General features: G+C 35.8%; 1 protein-coding gene across 7 annotated transcripts in view; it reads right to left on the bottom strand.

The window, feature by feature from the left end:
* Positions 1–20,160, bottom strand: part of AMPdeam (AMP deaminase) — a 343,486-nt gene that overhangs the window by 51,532 nt on the left and 271,794 nt on the right. For all 7 annotated transcript variants that reach the window (XM_069841642.1, XM_069841644.1, XM_069841641.1 and 4 more), the window contains one exon: positions 10,248–10,434. In XM_069841642.1, the coding sequence (XP_069697743.1) occupies positions 10,248–10,434 (187 nt within the window). The remainder of the gene's footprint in view (positions 1–10,247; positions 10,435–20,160) is intronic.

Below are 20,160 nucleotides of genomic sequence, written 5' to 3'. Positions count from 1 at the left end.
TATTATTATTATTATTATTATTATTATTATTATTATTATTATTATTCCAATGAATTAAGGTACTGTATTATCTTCCATTTCCCTGACTTCATAATTTAAATATTTGTAAGTAGGCTTAACTTATCCCTTTCTTTTAAAAAAAATATATTGACGTTGAAGTGTTATGATTTTTACTAAAGCAAACAGCAGTTACAATACATGATTAGTACAAATGTGCGATTTTTCTTGCACAACTTGCAGCGGTGAAATAAATATCTAATAGGCCTCCTGATTAACCTGTTACTTACAAATGGCTTTTAAGGAACCCGCAGGTTCATTGCCGCCCTCATATAAGCCCGCCACCATCGGTCCCTATCCTGTGCAAGATTAATCCAGTAGTGGGTAGTAATAGCAAATGCTATGATATTTTAGTGTGTGTAAACAGTTTTTAAATTAGGAGTTAGAATGAAATTAATTAGGAAGTTAGACTGCAATATATGTGATTAGAAATGGTTTTCGAATTTGACTATTTCCCAAAACATAAACAAATATCTCAGGAATCTCAGGGACAATATTTCTTTAGAATTTGCCGATCATAGGCACATGCGCATCTGCTCTCCCCAATCTCCATTTCATTTTTAGTAATGTCTGAATCTTGCTCCCCTGACCTGTTTTCTGTCGTCACTCATGACAACATGTCAATTTAATTAAAACATAAAGCAAAATTTTCGGTACACCATGCAGTGATGATTGTACTTTATCACAACGAATAATTGTAGTAATTATTATTTATTTATTTATTTATTTATTACTCGTAATGTCGCAATAATATTTGATTTGGCTTGGAGGATGAGGGGAGTACGTTACACTAAATTCGGCATGCTCATCATTAAAATCGCATTTCTGCGTATATTGTATCCTAAATAATCAAATCGTATATGTGTCAATATTCAGCAGTAATAATTAACCATTGTCGTGGAATATTTCGCCACTATAAATGATGGTAAATCATACTCTTTTCCTCGAAAAACGCTACTGATTGCCTTAAGGCAAGACAAGCTAAGAACGATATAATTTGATTTTGATTACGATAATAATAATAATAATAATAATAATAATAATAATAATAATAATAATAATAATAATAATAATAATAATAATAATGTCTGAAAGTAGCAGAAACATGTAGTTCACTTTTAACAATTGTAACAGATTAGAGGGAACGAAATCTGAAGGAAAAACACGGAACTGAAGACAATCAACTTGCCAAAGTAAATGAACCAGATGAACAATGTAGTTTGGAAGCGAAATTTTTAATTAAACAAATTCAGACTTTCGGGGAACAAAATTGTAAATTCCATTAAATGACGCTGAAAATCTGCATACTGATATTTAACAAGTCATCAATAAATCTCAAATAAGACTGTAATATGCTTGGCATATTTATAATTTTCGTACTCAATCAGTAATGCACAATTAATCAAACTATTTTCACGATACACAATGCTTAGTAATGGTACTATTCATCATTTCATAATGCAGCGAGGCGAACCTAGCGGCAGAAATTGTCATAACTCTCAGAGACCTACTCTCGATCGTGCTATGCGCCAGCTTGTGTAATCTCGTAAGCAACGGTCTTACCCTTCAAGTAAATGTAGTAAGATATAAATAACTAGGGCAACCATAACGCATAATGCAGATTAGATCTATGTACCATTAAAGGTAGCGTGGATTGCCATAGGTCTGAAAATTGCAAATTTTGAAAGTGTAATGATGGACAATTTAAAAAAAAATGAAGCATAACGCATAATCCGCAAAAAAACTATCATTCTTGCATCAAGTTAAAGGTTTAAACAATGAACAATAATTATTATTGTTGGCTGGCTACCATTTCAATTTAAGGTTACATTAAAAAAATATATATTCGAACTTTCAACTTCTGTAAAGGTTTTGTCTCTATCACCACTATCTCTATATTGACTGGTATAATAATAATAATAATAATAATAATAATAATAATAATAATAATAATAATAATAATAATAATAATAATAATAATAATATTAATAATATAATATTAATAATAATAATATTAATAATATTAATTCTTGCGTAATGGTGTATTATTAGTTACAGACTTGGGTAAAGATATATCGTTATTGTATGTATAGAAATTGTCACAATGTAAAAGCTTTTAGCAGTGTGTAGTTCTATAGTATGTACAGTATCTGCAGAACTAGAATCATACTTTAGTATCAAAAAGATAGATTTCGAAATGATGTTTTGGCAGAAATTATTATGGAACATGTATGTTTTCAGTTGACTTTCCGTATCTGTATTATTTCTTCACGAGTTCAGCGTATTTGTCAAATTTTTGTTTTATATAGGTACATCCATTTCAATTAGATGTCATTTTTCTTTTTAAAATCCCATCGGTTCAGATTACATGATCTCTGCTTATTTTATATGGATTATATTCAGTCGATGAATACTTATAATAGGAATCCTTATTAAATATTTTCATTTTTTAATGTACCGGTAGTTTATGAATGATTTTTGTTAGCCTAAATAATTATGACAATTAGTACAATCCATAATTTAGACTGCAGAGTAACCTATAATGGCATGTCTTATGGCTTCTACGGTGTTGCTATATTCTAATATATTCATAATTTATGGACACTTTTAAACCCAGACTATTATAATTTCTATTACTAATCGAGCCGAGATCTCAGCATGAAGCATTCAAACTTTTCTGTTGTACCAAAAGACACAGGACATTGTGCAGTAGCGTTCTAGACCAAAACACCCCTTACTATATAGCAATAAATATACGTAGGTTTACAGTGAGTCATCTCCTTTAAAATGAAACTGGGTCAGGGTCTCCAACCACACCCTCTCATCTCTTGACTTTCAATATACGTTTCAGAAACTGGCTAGCATGGACATGGACACTGCCAATCTGTTGCAAGCATCTCACATTATTGATTTTTATCGGATGTCTACACCGTTCTCTCTGCCAGATATTGCTTTACTTTCATTGGTTCAAGTGCTCGAAGACAATCATTAAAATGAAGTCGTTATCAGTGAAAGAAGAAAAACTAAACTTCAGGTAACGCACATTTTTATATCTGTGGAGTATTCCTTAACTATTTTCTTGATAACATCATGGAGGGATATTCATGACAATAACTGTAAACGTGGTATACTGCAACTATACAAAACGGATCCGAGATAGCTCAGCTGATAGAGTATGCAGCTATGGATCAGAAGTATACTTGGTTCGATTCTGCTGGAGGAGAGGTATTTCTCTCTATCATTATCTTTACTCTGGGAAAAATCAAATTTTTTCTCGAGACGTATAGGGGCCGGAGTGTTATGCTCACTACGCAACCACTACGTGAACTCTAGGCCTACTATTGTACATACTTAAAGCACTGAAAAATCTCAATGGCCTGAAGTACATCCATTTACATGCGCATATACTGTATTAGGTTGGTCCATACATTTGTAGCATTTTTTATTAAATCCAAAATTATTTATTTTACATAAAATATATAAGCTACTCAATAACACATTCTCCTGCATTCTTTACGACTAACGTTGCAACGTTCTGATAGTTTTTCCGATCCCACGCCTGAAGGAATCCAGTGCTTTGGAGTTTAAGATATCGCCAAGCTAATTTTTAGAGTAGCTTCGTTATTAAGGGAAGATCCTCCTGGAGAGTGTTGGAAAGTCGAAAGAAGCGAAAAAGATGAAAATCTGATGGAGCAAGATCAGGAGAATAGGATGGATGTGGAAAGACCTCCCAACAGAGCTCCTGGATAACAGCTTCTGTAATGTTAGCAGTGTAGGGAAGGCATTATCGTGATGTAAAATCACTTGCCGGAGACTTCTCCGTTGTTTTTCTAATTGCGACCTCAAGGCGACTAAGTTGTTGACAGTAAATCTCAATAGTGAGGTTACATTCCTCGGAAGCAATTCTTAGCAGATTGACGCCTTCTTTGTCCCAGAAGATGCACAACATTAGCTTACAACTTTTGCATGGGGAGTTTTTTTTTTGTTAGGGCTCTGTCATTCCTTTCAGTTCTTGTTGTTGATGTAAAGGCACAATTTTTCGTCACCAGTAACAAGCTGCGAGAAACACGATCGATGTTGTTGACGATCTAAACGATGACGAGCGAGCAAAGAAGCAGAAATGGTAACAATGATTTTTGTCTTCACTCAAAACGTATGGCAGCCATACATCCAATTTTGAACTTCGCCTATGGAATGCAATAGTGTCGTACATGGTTGATTGTCACAATTCATTATCTTGGCCAATCTCCGAGTTGATCGGCATGAATCATAGTGAATTAAAGCGATTAAACGATTTTCAACAAGATGAACTGTTTTCTCTTTAAGTGGCCAATCATTTATGTCAAAATGGTGCACTTTGAAACGAGAACACCACTTTCGTACCGCACTTTCCCCGATGATGTTCTCCAGTAAATGGTACAAACGGAGATAATGGGGTAGGGTGGCCAATGATAATGTTAAACTTGTTAAATTAACAACTTGTATAACTTCAGTATGTAAAATAATGAAAAGTTTCAATATGACGTAAAGTCCCGCCGAAACTAGTGACAAGGTAAACTACCATAATATAGTAGAGTCTCGTTAATCCGAACTAATTGGGACAAAGACCTATTCGGATTACATGATTTTCGAATTAACCGAAATATTTCCTGTGATGCAATGCATGCTATTCACGAGCACTGAGAAATGATGGTGGGGTGGTGGGAGTATCCTATTGCTATTTTTAAAACCACAACCAACAGGTTCACTTCATTACAACGCCAGAAACTTACCGATTTTATGAATATGACAGATGTGTAAATTATGTATTAATTGTTATAAGTACCCTTGAATGTGCTATTTTCATAATTTTTTTAAGTAAAAGAAATTGAGTTGAGTGAATTTATACATTTTTCTTTTCGCTAATTTGTATTATTATAATAAATTTAGTGTTTTTTTTTTCTTAAAATAATTTTGTTCGGATTAACCAGATTTTCGGATTAGTGAGACTCTACTGTAGTTTCATTATTTGATAAAGAGAAGGTGTAAAAATTGTTAATTTAACAAGTTTAACATCATTATTTCATTAGTAAGTATTATACAAGTGCTAAAAGTTGTGTAATCACAAGCAAACATAATTTTAATGATGTTTTATTTTATCTAGAATTTTTGTTAATGGTTGTATATCGAGCAGGGTGGTCGAGACAATATCGTCTCAGACTCGCATTCGGGAGGCCCGGGTTCAAATCCCAAAGCCGGCCAATCTGGGAGTGTTCCTCCCCCCCCCCCCCACTCACAAAGGCGAATGCCGGATTGGGATGTACTTTCCATCTCCGAACATTCTGCCCGTTATCTAAAATGTGTTCGTGTTATCTTTAGGAGTGATTCCTATGTCGAGATAATCCTTCACCAGGGAAGTCTCTCCACTGTTCATGTCTCGTGTGTGGCCCAAAAGAATTATTCCTTCCTTACGGGCACTAGCTTGTAAGACCCAGAAAGGAAGTTACACAAGGATGAAGTTAATGGGTGTATATGCCTACCTGATTACTCTCTGAAGGTATATTAACGACTATATGACAAAACACATGGGATGGACGAGAAGTTTAGTCTTGCAATAGGTTTGTTTGAGATTGCCAAATGTTTTCACAGATCAAACAGTTTTTTGGAAGTATATTACTGTGGACGAAGCATGAGGTCGTAACTTCGACCATGAAACTAGGTAAGAAAGTTATGACTTCTGATTTTCAGGATGCAGAAGGACTTATCATGGTTGATTTCACGGAACAATTTCAGTCAAAACTTCTGAATTTTATTTGATGGCTATAAAAAGCTTATAAATTGTACCAGTAATATTATATCGAATTAAAAATGAGGTTAAATTGAAAAATAAATAGGCTAATGTCAAATCCTGTTAGTTTCTGTAGTGCACTGAAAGTGTATCAATCCTCCTCGGACAAGGAAACAAAACGGAATATATCTTGGGCCCAACATGTTTAAGAGAACAATTTTGAAAACAAAACCAAAGATAAAAGTGTAGGTTACATGTTTATATTAAGGGGAAAATTCTATTTGAACTTTCCATCTTCAGATAGTTTTATCTACGCAAAACATGCTCAATTCTGTCTAATTTAACAGAAATGTCTTGTTAATTTGTTCTCAGTAATAATGTACACAGTGGAAGTGACATAACTGTGCAGTCTGAATACACTAAATAAATAAAATAACCTAATATGCGATTTGTAATGAAGTACATGATTAATTAGAAAATTATGCTGAACACCTGCGTAGTTTGGCAACAGCACATCGCCAGCTCAACTACATATACACATACGAACGTAAGTCTGAATAGAGCAGCATTCTGACTCTTAGTCACTGCAATAGGGTTGCCATAATTCCTAATGACAGAAAATAATGATATGTGTTATTTTTTAAATTTAATTTGCAAGAAAACCGTCCATTTTATTTAAAAACTACAAAGGGATTAATCATTACTAATCAGTTTCTCTAATGAGAAGAATAAAAATCAGAATCGTATGTATAGTGCTTATCGAGTAAAAGTGTTAACATTTAGGAGATATTATTTTTTTCTGAGAAATGTATTCATTTGGGACTTATATGTATTAGAATTTTTGTTGTACTCTATCCAAGGAATATGCTGTTAAAATCTCCACAGTGAATTACTTCCACCTTGTATACTATTACCATACCACTACGATTACGATAAAAAATGGTTTGCAATTTTTTATCAATCCTGCCTCTTACAGCCAAATTCGTACACGTCTGTAACTGCAACAAAGCCTTTGTATTTCCGTCTCTTATGACGTAGGCCTACATTTTATAATATTATTGTACCAGGGTTTACATACCTGATTTTAAATACAAAATTGTTTACATGAATTTATCTAGAGAATCTGATATCAAATTTCACTGGGTATTCCTCACTCAATCCTTCTAATTATACCCTAAAACTTCAATCAAAAAGAAACTAATTATGTGAAAAATATTCAACAGAGGATACTTTAAAATCGTTTTTACAGTGTCACGGTAATTAATACACCTACAACTAAATGTGTATGACGAATGAAGCAACAGACTGAAAAGATATACAGATGTAAAAAAAAAGTGAGTGCAGTGTATTTGATAATGTGTAGGATGGAAATAACTTTACTATGAACACAATGTTTGCCTGTCGGTTTTCTTGAATTCGGTAACAGTGAGAGTTTTATGCTGTGTTTATTTACAAACGATTTCAAGAGTCATTTTAATGCTACTGTATATAGTTCTTTGATAGTACCGGTACTAATCTTATTAGTTATCACACTCTTGTTGTTGCTGCTGCTGCCACCTCTCAAGTGTTTCATTCTCTTCTTCTGGTCATTGTAGTTACCATCATCACCGTAAATGTCGTTCTCGTCGTCTTTGCTTTTACAACAGCGACAACATGTAACTAAATTGACTATATTTCAGATAATCAATCACAATTAAATATGCATAGAACATATGGTAGGGTTATTCAAAAGTCAGGGAAATTTTGAAATCAGAACTTCATTAAAAATATAATTTACATAAAAATATAAATACCATTTCATTCATGAAACAATGGAGTTTATTTTATGTAAAAGCGATTAATATAGAGAAATAAATTCAACGAATAGTTTTGTCTGCCTCTGCAAATTAAAAAATACGTTTTTAGTTACATAACGAATAAGAATACAGCTTTAGCAGACTGCTGAAAATGAGCCATATGCAGTAGTCACCAAATATTTTTTTGTATACTGCATGTTACAGATTAGGAATTTCCACTAATTTTTTCGACTTCTTAAAAGACCAACGCAGCATTAGCATGGTGTTCCATGAACTCTGGTCTACAACAATGTTTTCTACTTACCATAAACCTACAACCTTCCTTATTATAGGCCCAACACCTCAAACCACTTATATTATTTCCTAAAGTTGGGATATAACGACATGAAAGATAAGCGCTCAGAACTGTAACACATTCGTAGCGTAATGGGGAGGTACGATGACGTAAATGCAGGGTCATCAACATTTGGGAAATTATAATATTTGGCGACCTTATTATACGAAATTGTGATGCATAAATTGGGAGAAGATACGACTAATTATCGAATTTCCTTCGTATCTAATACAATACAGAGTAGATGTTCAATGACAGTAATGCTTACTTACTTACAAATGGCTTTTAAGGAACCCGAAGGCTCATTGCCGCCCTCACATAAGCCCGCCATCGGTTCCTATCCTGTGCAAGATTAATCCAGTCTCTATCATCACACCCCACCTCCCTCAAATCCATTTAATATTATCCTCCCATCTACGTCTCGGCCTCCCTAAAGGTCTTTTTCCCTCCGGTCTCCCAACTAACACTCTATATGCATTTCTGGATTCGCCCATACGTGCTACATGCCCTGCCCATCTCAAACGTCTGGATTTTAAGTTCCTAATTATGTTAGGTGAAGAATACAATGCGTGCAGTTCTGTGTTGTGTAACTTTCTCCATTCTCCTGTAGCTTCATCCCACTTAGCCCCAAATATTTTCCTAAGCACCTTATTCTCAAACACCCTTAACCTATGTTCCTCTCTCAGAGTGAGAGTCCAAGTTTCACAACCATACAGAAGAACAGGTAATATAACTGTTTTATAAATTCTAACTTTCAGATTTTTGGACAGCAGACTGGATGATAAGAGCTTCTCAACCGAATAATAACACGCATTTCCCATATTTATTCTGCGTTTAATTTCCTCCCGAGTATCATTTATATTTTCGTCAATGACAGTAATGACACGAAGTAAATCCTTAAAATAAAATAAATAGAATTTTCCTTTGCCATTTTGCGTTTTTTCTCTTCACTTAGTAAAAAAATCGACTTTGTAGAAAAATTGCAACATTGTGTAGTAAATTCAGTAGCACTTGCATCCCTTCTCCGCAGTAGTGAGGGGAAAAGGTCAACAGCTCTTCTCTGCAACTTCCGTACTGTGGTACTGAGGCTTTAGAGTGGAGCACACGTTTATATTTTGGTAACAGTATTGCTAAACATCTATTATTTAAAGTAATTTATTGGAGTTGGCCTATTATTATTCTTGAACCTTAAACGTGACAGAAATATTACACAAAATATTTGTTGGAACTGAGAATTCTAATGTAAAGACGGTTATAAAATGTTTATTTCTAAATGTGTTTAGAAGATAACGGGATCAAAAATTGTCATGTAAAATAAATTACTTCTGGGAAATTTAAGCGCAAAGGAACAAAAACGGTAGAGGACTTTTCCTTTCATACTTTGCTAAGAATTCGTCCATTAAATCGACTGTCACTGTTCACCTTCCACTCTAAAGTTATGTTTTATTTAATGACGCTCGCAACTGCAGAGGTTATATCAGCATCGCCGGATGTGCCGGAATTTTGTCCCGCAGGAGTTCTTTTACATGCCAGTAAATCTACTGACATGAGCCTGTCGCATTTAAGCACACTTAAATGCCATCGACCTGGCCCGGGATCGAACCCGCAACCTTGGGCATAGAAGGCCAGCGCTATACCAACTTGCCAACCACGTCGACCCTTCCACTCTAAAGAGCTGTAACGACACATACATTTTAAAGGCCAAATATAATCGCGAGCAAATCTTATTGGTAACAAGAACGTTTTGAACGTTTTAACCAAAGCATACCGCGTTAAGTGATAATTTATTGTTTTTTCCGATAGTAACGCTAATGTGTCCGAACTCTCGAAAACAGAGCTATAGAATTCTAGATCATTTCAGAGAGTTAAGAAATTTCCTAGGGCATGCATAATTACACTGAATACGACAAATTCGCTTCTCTGTATACAAAAAGTATTGCTATGCCAAACCCCATTATTTTATGAATGATATGGTTTTTATTCTCATGTAAATACTATTTTTAAGAAAGTTTCTGTGAATAAAAATGAGATGAAATATGGAAGTGAGAGAGAAGGAAAATAGGAAAGACAAAAATAAATAAATTATCTAAGACAAAAAAGAATGAAATTCAAGGACGTTAAGGGCGAATGAACAACAATTAAATCCTTAAAAAAAAACCTAAAATTAAAAACGGCATATCTCAAAGGAAATTTTAGGGAAAAACAAAGAATACGGTACTTTTAATGACTGAGTATAATGGACATTACTAGAAAAGTTTCCTGTTAGATAAAAGACTCATTACATTAACATTACCTTCAATAGTCTTTCGATCCTCATGCTGGATGTCATCTAACAGATGTGGACAACCTGAATCCACGGAACGAAGGAAACGAGAAGTTATGCTGGGAAAAGATTGGTGTGAGATGGCCATATAACGCTCCCTGACGTGGAGCGCCTGAACGATGAGACGGGCTGCCTGTTCCAAATCTTCATATGGTACCTGCACAAGATTGATAAATTAATTAATTGAACCGTTAACATATGCAATTTTATTAACTTATTTCAGGAAAGACAACTTAATAGAGCATTTTATATTGTACATTATAGAATACAAATCCCTTTCTATATAAAAAACAGTACGTATCAATTTCGATATTTCAATCTGATAACTTGTTTCGTAAGATAGTAAATTGTTATCTTAAAATAGCGTGCTGGGATATTTGATTGACTCAAGCTGGAGTACGGAGAAAAGAGAGAAAAACTTGTGTGGGTTGTTTGTTTTTAAAACCAAATACAGTCGATCTTACAGGATGACAATTACGAAGAAAATTTGAAATAAAAATAGAAGGAGAAATCTACCTCATCCGCGGCTGAATTTCGCAGAAATATTGAATTCCGTAACCTTAATTCACAAAAAGTTAGCCAACAGATTTAACATAGTGTGAACTGAGAGAGAAAGAAGTTAAAGAAAGCATATATAGAAGTGGGGGGGGGGAGAAAAAAACATGAGAGGATAGACTACTGGAAATAAGAATAGAACAAAGAAGAACAAATTCATAGTCGGGGGCTAAGGCGACAACATTGAGATAGTATGCTACTGTAAAATATTATTTCCTATAAACCACATGGCTGAAAAAATCCGGTCAGTCTCTCCTTCATAAAAGAAAAAACTAGAGGCAGTACAGCTCAATCACACGAAGATTTAACAATCGAATAATTTCGAGGGAAAAATTGTTCCGGGGCCGGGTATCGAACCCGGGACCTTTGGTTCCAACGCTCTCCCACTGAGCTACCCGGGAACTCTACCCGACACCGATCCAATTTTTCCCTCTATATCCACAGACCTCAAAGTGGGCTGACAACCGTCAAGCAACCAACATTTGAGTGCACACTAACTCTGTGTGACTTTAATTGTGGTTTTCTGTTACGCACAGTGACGTGTATTATGCAAATTAAGCTTTCAGGAATAACTCCCTGTAAAGTTAATTTGAATAATTTCGAGGGAAAAATTGTTCCGGGGCCGGGTCACACAGAGTTAGTGTGCACTCAAATGTTGGTTGCTTGACGGTTGTCAGCCCACTTTGAGGTCTGTGGATATAGAGAGAAAAATTGGATCGGTGTCGGGTAGAGTTCCCGGGTAGCTCAGTGGGAGAGCGTTGGAACCAAAGGTCCCGGGTTCGATACCCGGCCCCGGAACAATTTTTCCCTCGAAATTATTCAAATTAACTTTACAGGGAGTTATTCCTGAAAGCTTAATTTGCATGTAACAATCGTCTAATAGGTTAGGTTGCTTTGATGATGGTCATCGTCATGATCATTATCTTCATCATCAGTTCTATAAATTCTTCTATACCTGATCTGAAAGAGTAAATTTTATTTTTAACAATAGCAACAGCTGTACTTCCATGAGGACAACTACTGTATCATTTTAAGAAGCAACAGTAATTACAAATCTATTACCAGCAATTCCATCATCATCATCATCATCATCATCATCATCATCATCATCATCATCATCATCATCATCATCATCATCATCATCATCATCAGACCAACGAAAAGAAGTAGGGCCTAATAGGATGAAATTATACCATGTTAAACAATACATTTACCGTTTATTACTATTACAGTAAAACTTGCTAGACAAAATTCAACTAATAGTCGCCGGGATCATCCCTAAAATCATGACAACAAGATTATGACTACCTCTCGCAGATATTTCATTATTGAGATGTGACTAATTATCATATCTGTGCCCATAATGGTGAAGTGACGACAGAAGAAACTTAAGCGTGCAGAGAACGCATACCTCAAAACACTGTTTTTAGTCACCATAAATTCCACTTGGACTTGTCCATATTTCACCTCTTAGTATCCGGCTTGGAAAAGCAGAAGCTCTAGCCGTTCGCTTTCCAGCAACTCGCCAATTTTCTGGAAGTATTCCGCACTCCTGCTGAAACTAATCTTGTTCAAGCCTGATTCATTCGAAGCTTTTGATCCGACCAGCCTGGTCTCTAAAGACCTGAGAATGTCTGGCAGTGTTATGATGCACGCAAGCACGTGTCCGTAACTACCAACACAACTGAACGCATGAGAGAAGATTGACCTCATTTTTGGAGTCATTTTCTTAAACGCATTACCTTAGTTTGTCATGTAAAATTATCACGTTTCTAGTCTCCACCAGCACTATGCAAGTTATGTTATCGTCTTTTGTAGCCTAGCGGTTATCTAACTACCTGCTGGATCCGAGATTTAAGAGTTCAAAACCGGCCGTAGACGACGGGTTTTAGGGCATGATGAAATCATTAACGCCGCTTCCGAAGCTAGAAGGTCCGTATTGTAGATAAAAGAACATTATTCCCGACAGAGAACTCGAAGAACATTGTTTGGCCATTTTTTGCCTACGTCGAAATTTGAAGCTACAGATCTCGTATTATATTTCTACCTCTGTGCAACGTTATAGTTACTGGTGAGAGAGATAGCTAAAGAGTATAGGCCTACTATTCTGTAAGAAAAAGTATGTCTTAACATTCACTTGACACTCAAGCAAGCAGTGACGAGAGCATAGAGTCGTCTAGGTGTTCGTGCGTTTGTGTCACACCCCACCTGTAACCCTTAGCATACCTACTCAGATATAAATTTGAATTACATGCCGAACCGAAAAAATTTTATTTTTTGACGTAGAACTGTACGCCTTGCATTATTCCTGTTCCCTTTACATTCCCCTTGTACTCCTTTCCGTGTCTTTCTCTTGTTCTTGCATTCTCCCCGTCTTGCCTCCTGTACTCCTTACTCCTCGTATTCACCCTGTATTCCTAGCTCCTCGCTGCTCCCGTCTTGGCCTCTGTATTCCCCGTATTCATCCTACACTCCTAACTCCTCACATCCACCCTGTACTCCTCGCATTAACCCTGTATTCCTAACTCCTCGCATTCACCCTGTATTCCTCACTACTCGTATTAACCCTGTATTCCTAACTCCTCGCATTCACCCTGTACTCCTCACTACTCGTATTAACCCTGTATTCCTAACTCCTCGCATTCACCCTGTACTCCTCGCTCCTCGTATTAACCCTGTATTTCTAACTCCTTACATTCATCCTGTACTCCTCGCTCCTCGTATTAACCCTGTTTTCCTAACTCCTCGCATTCACCCTATACTCCTCACTACTCGTATTAACCCTGTATTCCTAACTCCTCACATTCACCCTGTATTCCTCACTACTCGTATTAACCCTGTATTCCTAACTCCTCGCATTCACCCTGTACTCCTCACTACTCGTATTAACCCTGTATTCCTAACTCCTCGCATTCACCCTGTACTCCTCACTACTCGTATTAACCCTGTATTCCTAACTCCTCGCATTCACCCTGTACTCCTCGCTCCTCGTATTAACCCTGTATTTCTAACTCCTTACATTCATCCTGTACTCCTCGCTCCTCGTATTAACCCTGTATTCCTAACTCCTCGCATTCACCCTGTACTCCTCACTATTCGTATTAACCCTGTATTCCTAACTCCTCGCATTCACCCTGTACTCCTCGCTCCTCGTATTAACCCTGTATTTCTAACTCCTTACATTCATCCTGTACTCCTCGCTCCTCGTATTAACCCTGTATTCCTAACTCCTTACATTCATCCTGTACTCCTCGCTCCTCGTATTAACCCTGTATTTCTAACTCTTCGCATTCACTCTGTACTCCTCGCTCCTCGTATTAACCCTGTATTTCTAACTCCTCGCATTCATCCTGTACTCCTCACTACTCGTATTAACCCTGTATTCTTAACTCCTTACATTCAACCTGTACTCCTCGCTCCTCGTATTAACCCTGTATTTCTAACTCCTCGCATTCACTCTGTACTCCTCGCATTAACCCTGTATTTCTAACTCCTCGCATTCATCCTGTACTCCTCACTACTCGTATTAGCCTGTATTCCTAACTCCTTACATTTATTCTGTACTCCTCGCTCCTCGTATTAACCCTGTATTTCTAACTCCTCGCATTCACCCTGTACTCCTCGCATTAACCCTGTATTTCTAACTCCTCGCATTCATCCTGTACTCCTCGCTCCTCGTATTAACCCTGTATTAACTCCTCGCATTCATCCTGTACTCCTCGCTCCTCGTATTAACCCTGTATTTATAACCCCTGGAATTCATCCTGTACCCCTCGCTCTTCGTATTAACCCTGTATATTCATTTGTGTCTGACCCCCCCCCAAATTGTATTGTTCAAGCCATACCCTGTGTTAATTTGGTATTTGTGAACTCTAGTCACTTTAGAAGAACGTACTGGAAATCGTCAGAACCAACTGCCGGACCCTGTTCTTAGGATTGACAGTTCGTGTAGGAGGGAGACGCGGGATGCAGTCGACCCTCCGAGCTGGTGCGTCGTATAGGTCTGTCTATTACAGGGAGGGGGGTGCAGCACGTGCACGTGGTAAAATCCAGGACTGCCGTCGGGAGAAGCACGTGGTTCTACTCCCACAGCACAAATGTACGACGATTTAACTGCAACTTTCTTTATGACAAACCTGATTAAAATATCGTGCGACACGAAACTTACTTACCAAATAGAAAGACAATATTGTTTTAAAATTACAAATGTAGGCACCAGATGCCGAAATAAGTCCATTACTGACCGTGGCGACTTTTACGGTTAGAGTCACTGGTACGAATGTGGAGAGAGTCTAACAATCCCTTGGATCAGGGCTGCAAAACTGTGCTACAATTGGAGCACACACGTCATAAGTGGAACAGTAACTCATTCCTTCCTTTCAACCCTCGCGTAATTGTACGATAGGGGGAGAAGACAAGAGAGAACAGTGTTTGCCAAAAGTCATTGAAGGCTCCGGCCTTCTGGATGGGAGAACGAACTCTCCCCAGGCTTCCACCCCTCTCTTCCCCAGTTCTGCAATCCTGCCCTGGATAACTGAGATACGACTATATTGGGGTACTAGTCCGCGACAAATAGTTCCACTGACTTTGTCCAGTTTGAACGATATAATCGATACTTAATTATATTTCATTTCTATTATTTACTTTCTTTTTCTTTCTACATCTGCAGTAGAAACACTGAAATATACTATTCAGTAGGTGCCTATATAAAATAAACACAATAGGAATAGTCTTTCTTAAAAATAACAGGGTTGTACAATGGCAAATCATATGAGCCTTCTTCAATACTAAAAAACTTTGATTTCAATTGATATTTTTAAGTAGGTCTAACTATAAAAAGTTTACGAACCATTAAACTAAAAATCCTCCATACATGTCACGTAAGAAATCATATTAAAACTTTCGAAATAGTAATGATATCCTATGAAGATTCTTCGTACTGTGGAAGGTTTTGAAGTTCAAACATCATGTGTCGGTCTTACCCCATTACACTTTTTCCCAAGCACCCCATTACACTTTTTCCCAAGCAAGAACAAAATATGTTTAAAAAAATGCAATAACTTTGGTAGTAGCCTACAACTTATCAACTATGCTCATATTAAATACGTTTAGAAATGTACTTACACTTATGGAATATTTGTAGAGCCTTTCACAGCAATCATCTTCCATCGTACTGAATATTTCCTCTCATTGCTAAGAAACGTGACAAGAGAAATTTGAACATTGTTGGACAACTACAACAACAAAACCCACCGAACAGTCATTCAATGGTAAAAATTCCATTTGAATTCGGTAGATGCATTGATTCACATTGAATTTATGCCTTCTAAAATAAGACTATCATTCCAATAACAATGGAAGCTTTAATATGAGATTTTGGGCTTTCACGAAGATATGTTCGGGAGAACTTTGATTGTAACGCTTCGAAACATCAAGATGGCAACGCCAATATATGACGTGTTCATTATACTTCTTCAATTGTTTAGGTTAGTCAGGTATAACTGACCCAACAGAGTAGGCTCTTAGCTGATGTCACTCTGATGATGGAATCTTTAAGTAATTTCGAAGTGTCGAAGATACTTAATTCTCACACACGTTTTGACTGTCAAATACGACATATAATTGTTTTCATTTTACTTTCGTGCGTTTGTTAAGAGTATAATGAAGTGAAATAATAATAATACCATTTTTCATTAAAAAAAACTTCTTTTTTTTTTCTGTTTTTATTCATGGAAATATATCGATGCTTACATACATTATGCTCTTCGCAAAGTTTCAGAGACTAGCGTCCCTGAGAACACTTGTTTTGGCAGCCATTTTTAAAAGATATCCCCGCTTTGCATCACCTGCATTCTCTGCTGTTAACCATTTTTCTCGGTTTTTAGTTTTTTGCATTTTTGCTCATGCTCAAAACCTATCTCCTTCCAATTTTTTTTTTTCCACACCTTCTTCAACCTATAGGCTGTTGCATGAATGTTCGTACGAATATTTCAGTAGGATTTCAAAATAAAAAAATAATAATAATTTGTACAGTCGTGGCAAATTATTTTTCACATTTGAGTTACAGCAATGTAATTTTTTTTAGACTAAACTAATGGTCATAATTAAAATTTCCATGCCAGTTATTATTAAAGACGTATGCTAAACATAATAGTAAAATTTCAGTTTAAAAATATTTATATAAGGTAAACATAAAACAAGTGTTTCATGAATTTACAATAAATATATACACACATATAAAATATTTCCGAATTGAGTTGAAAACTGGTTTGTACCGGTACACTATTTATGTACCAAATCTGTGTGCAAAAAATGAAAACTGTAGGTACAATAATTTAAAATTTCACTTCATTGTGTCCTTAATATGGAAATGAGAACGATATTCAAGCAACATTTTATAATCTAAATAGTCAATTCGGCAGTCTAAATCAGCCATTTTCAATCGGTGTGCCGTGGCACAATAGTAATGATACGCTGGTGTGCTGCGAGAAAATGAAAATAGTAAAGGTAAATTCGTCCGCCAAAGCCTTATTTTGCTATATGATCCATAAATAGTTATTACAGTCTTCTGTAAGAGAAAATTACATGGTTTTAAGTACAAAGTATCCTTTTATTGCATACAATGTGTATTTAGTCTTTCTATCTGACAACGGACGTGACATAATATCACACGGAACTCCTTTACTTACCATGGGAGTATGCTCGCTTTCTGACTGCATTGTTGATGAATGGAGACCTTTAAATTTTATTTATATCCTAAATTAAAGCAATGCTGAATCAAGGTTTGAGAAAGGGGCAATTCGGGTTGCACTTCGATGATCTTCAGCTTAACTATGAATAAGAACGCGAATTAAAATGTCAATTTTGCTCTAAAGTAACCAGTACCATAAGCCTTAGAAAGTGTAGCCTACATGCTTACTCACCTACTCTATTTTTATTACTTTGGTCCATGGATAAATGCTAATTTTTACTCCATTCGTATTGTATTTTTGGTTCAAGGAAATCACTCTTTTTTTACGAAAATACTAGTTTTTTTAATTCACAGATTTATAGTATAATGTTTTGTCTATGAAAAATACTGGTCTTTACTGCAAGAACGGCTTAAGGATTTCCTCCAATTGTACAACTTAATCTATAAGTTGAAGTAAGAATTAATACACCAAATCTGATATACTAAAGTATTTCTGTAAGTAATAAGTAGGCTCCGTATTTCAGCTACCTATAAACTGGAATGAAGTTGTATGATTTGAAGTATATGTGACGTCACAACGCTGGTTCAGGTACGTTCGTATACGGAATAGTTACGCATCCTCTGCCCTCTTTCTCTAGAAAGTCAAAATCGGGACGCAGTCATATTGAGTAGTCTTATCGATTACTGCTCTTACTAGTCGTATTATTTAAATAACTACATCTTTGTGGCTGACTGAAGGTTCATTGTAGAGGTAAAATGTCTTAGGTAAGACGCTCAAAACTGCAATATTGCAGGCATTATTGAAATTTTTGAACTAATATTTTCACTGTCAATATAGACATTACATATAAATTGTTTAAAATAAACGTAAAGGTGACAAAAATAGTGCACTGAAAGACACTGCAATACCAAAAGGTACAAAGTGTTGAATGTAATCTAAAAAAAACAGTACCATCAAAATCTGAAAATTATGAAGATATTAACTCTACGTTTAGCATTGGATTTGTGTAGCCTACCATGTTGTTCAGTGCCAACATCCCAATTAATAAATTGACAATCTACATTTTAGGGAATTTCTAGAGAATACCTACATAGAAAATTAGTGGGTTTTCAGTGATGAGCGACATGCAATATCCTAATGAAACACGAAAAAATATCAGACAGTAGTAATATTTTACACTACATCATGCACTAACAACGTCATGCACTATTGAAAGAATTTCTTGCAATATAAAATCATTTCAAGTGACATCCGCATATCGACCCTCCCAAGTACTAACATTGTAACTCAATTTTTTTATGGTTTTGAGTTGTCCTAGTTAATATGGTCTTAAATTGTTTCTTTTTCTCCCAGTACTATAATTGTATAGCTCTACACCTTCCCAATTGTATGTAAAATCGTATTGTTTCTCTACATTTTTGTATACATTAATTTACACGATCATTTTAAAACTTCATTTTCATCTCCTGAAAAATGAAAAAAAGTGGGTTACAATGTTAGTACTTGGGAGGGTCAAGTTCCGTAACTTACGAATGCACGTTATTATTCACGGCAAAGATCACGACGAAAATGAACATCACTGCTCAAGCATGTGTTTACTAGTATAGCTTCAGAATGTCGGGAGTTGACTGTACTCCACGAACACACAGCGATGACCTGTTTGTTTATATCCTTATCCGTTGCATTACCTGTGTTCGGTGTACTATATACTCAATGTGTCTTTAACTTCAATTTTTAGGTAGTTGGAATACGAAGCCTAGTAATAAGCCTATACATCAATTACAAGAAATTTAGTATCTAAAATGGTGTTGATCTTAACTAGCATTTCCGAAAGTGTATTTTTTTTTAAACCCAGAACTGTCAGTGCCCAATGAATAAATTACAAGGGACATGGGAATTAAAACACTGGAATGCAAATTTTTCGCTCACTCGCATTCGTTCAAAAGTTCAGTCATGTAAGCATCAGCTCCTCATGTATACTTCGCTCACAGTGTTAGGCACTCGTGTACGAGGGCGCTGTATTCTTTTCCTCATTCGCCGCAAGAGCGGTGAATAAGTACACTACTGCTAATACGAAATATACAATTTCTTGTTTTACAGTGCCTACTAAAACAACATGATGGCGTATATAATTGATTTTGTTGGAGTGATGGAAAGAATTATTTAATTCTTTTTTATATTTATACGTTTATTTATGAAAATATGCTCCATTTTTTGTTCATTATAAAATTAAATAACGTTAGGGGCATCAGTGTAATTATGAAGACTATTGACACTCAAATCGCACTACTAGTTCTAGATCAGCAGTAGCTGTTATGCAATCTTAGCATGAAGATTGGTTATTCAAGCTGTCAAGCCGCAATCACATTATCTGTAAGAAATTTAATGTACAGCGACATTACAATGTATATAATTCTTATGAATACAGAACATCGCGGAAGACGATAGGATGAAAAGAACTTATTGATTAAACTTAATCAAAAATTTTAATAAATCTAACTAAAAGTTATATCGCTGTTCTTTTAAGAATATTAAAATTTTTACTGCGGTTATTATTTATTTGTTTAAATTCCATCCCGCTTGTAAGTTTGCAACAGAAGTATTGTCAATATTTGGGAGCACTTTTAGGTGAAAAC

This window comes from Periplaneta americana, chromosome 12 (genome assembly GCF_040183065.1).
Source record: "Periplaneta americana isolate PAMFEO1 chromosome 12, P.americana_PAMFEO1_priV1, whole genome shotgun sequence".
Lineage (NCBI taxonomy): Eukaryota > Metazoa > Arthropoda > Insecta > Blattodea > Blattidae > Periplaneta > Periplaneta americana.
The sequence above is the reverse complement of the archived record's forward strand: the minus strand, read 5'-3'. Positions and strand labels throughout refer to the sequence as shown.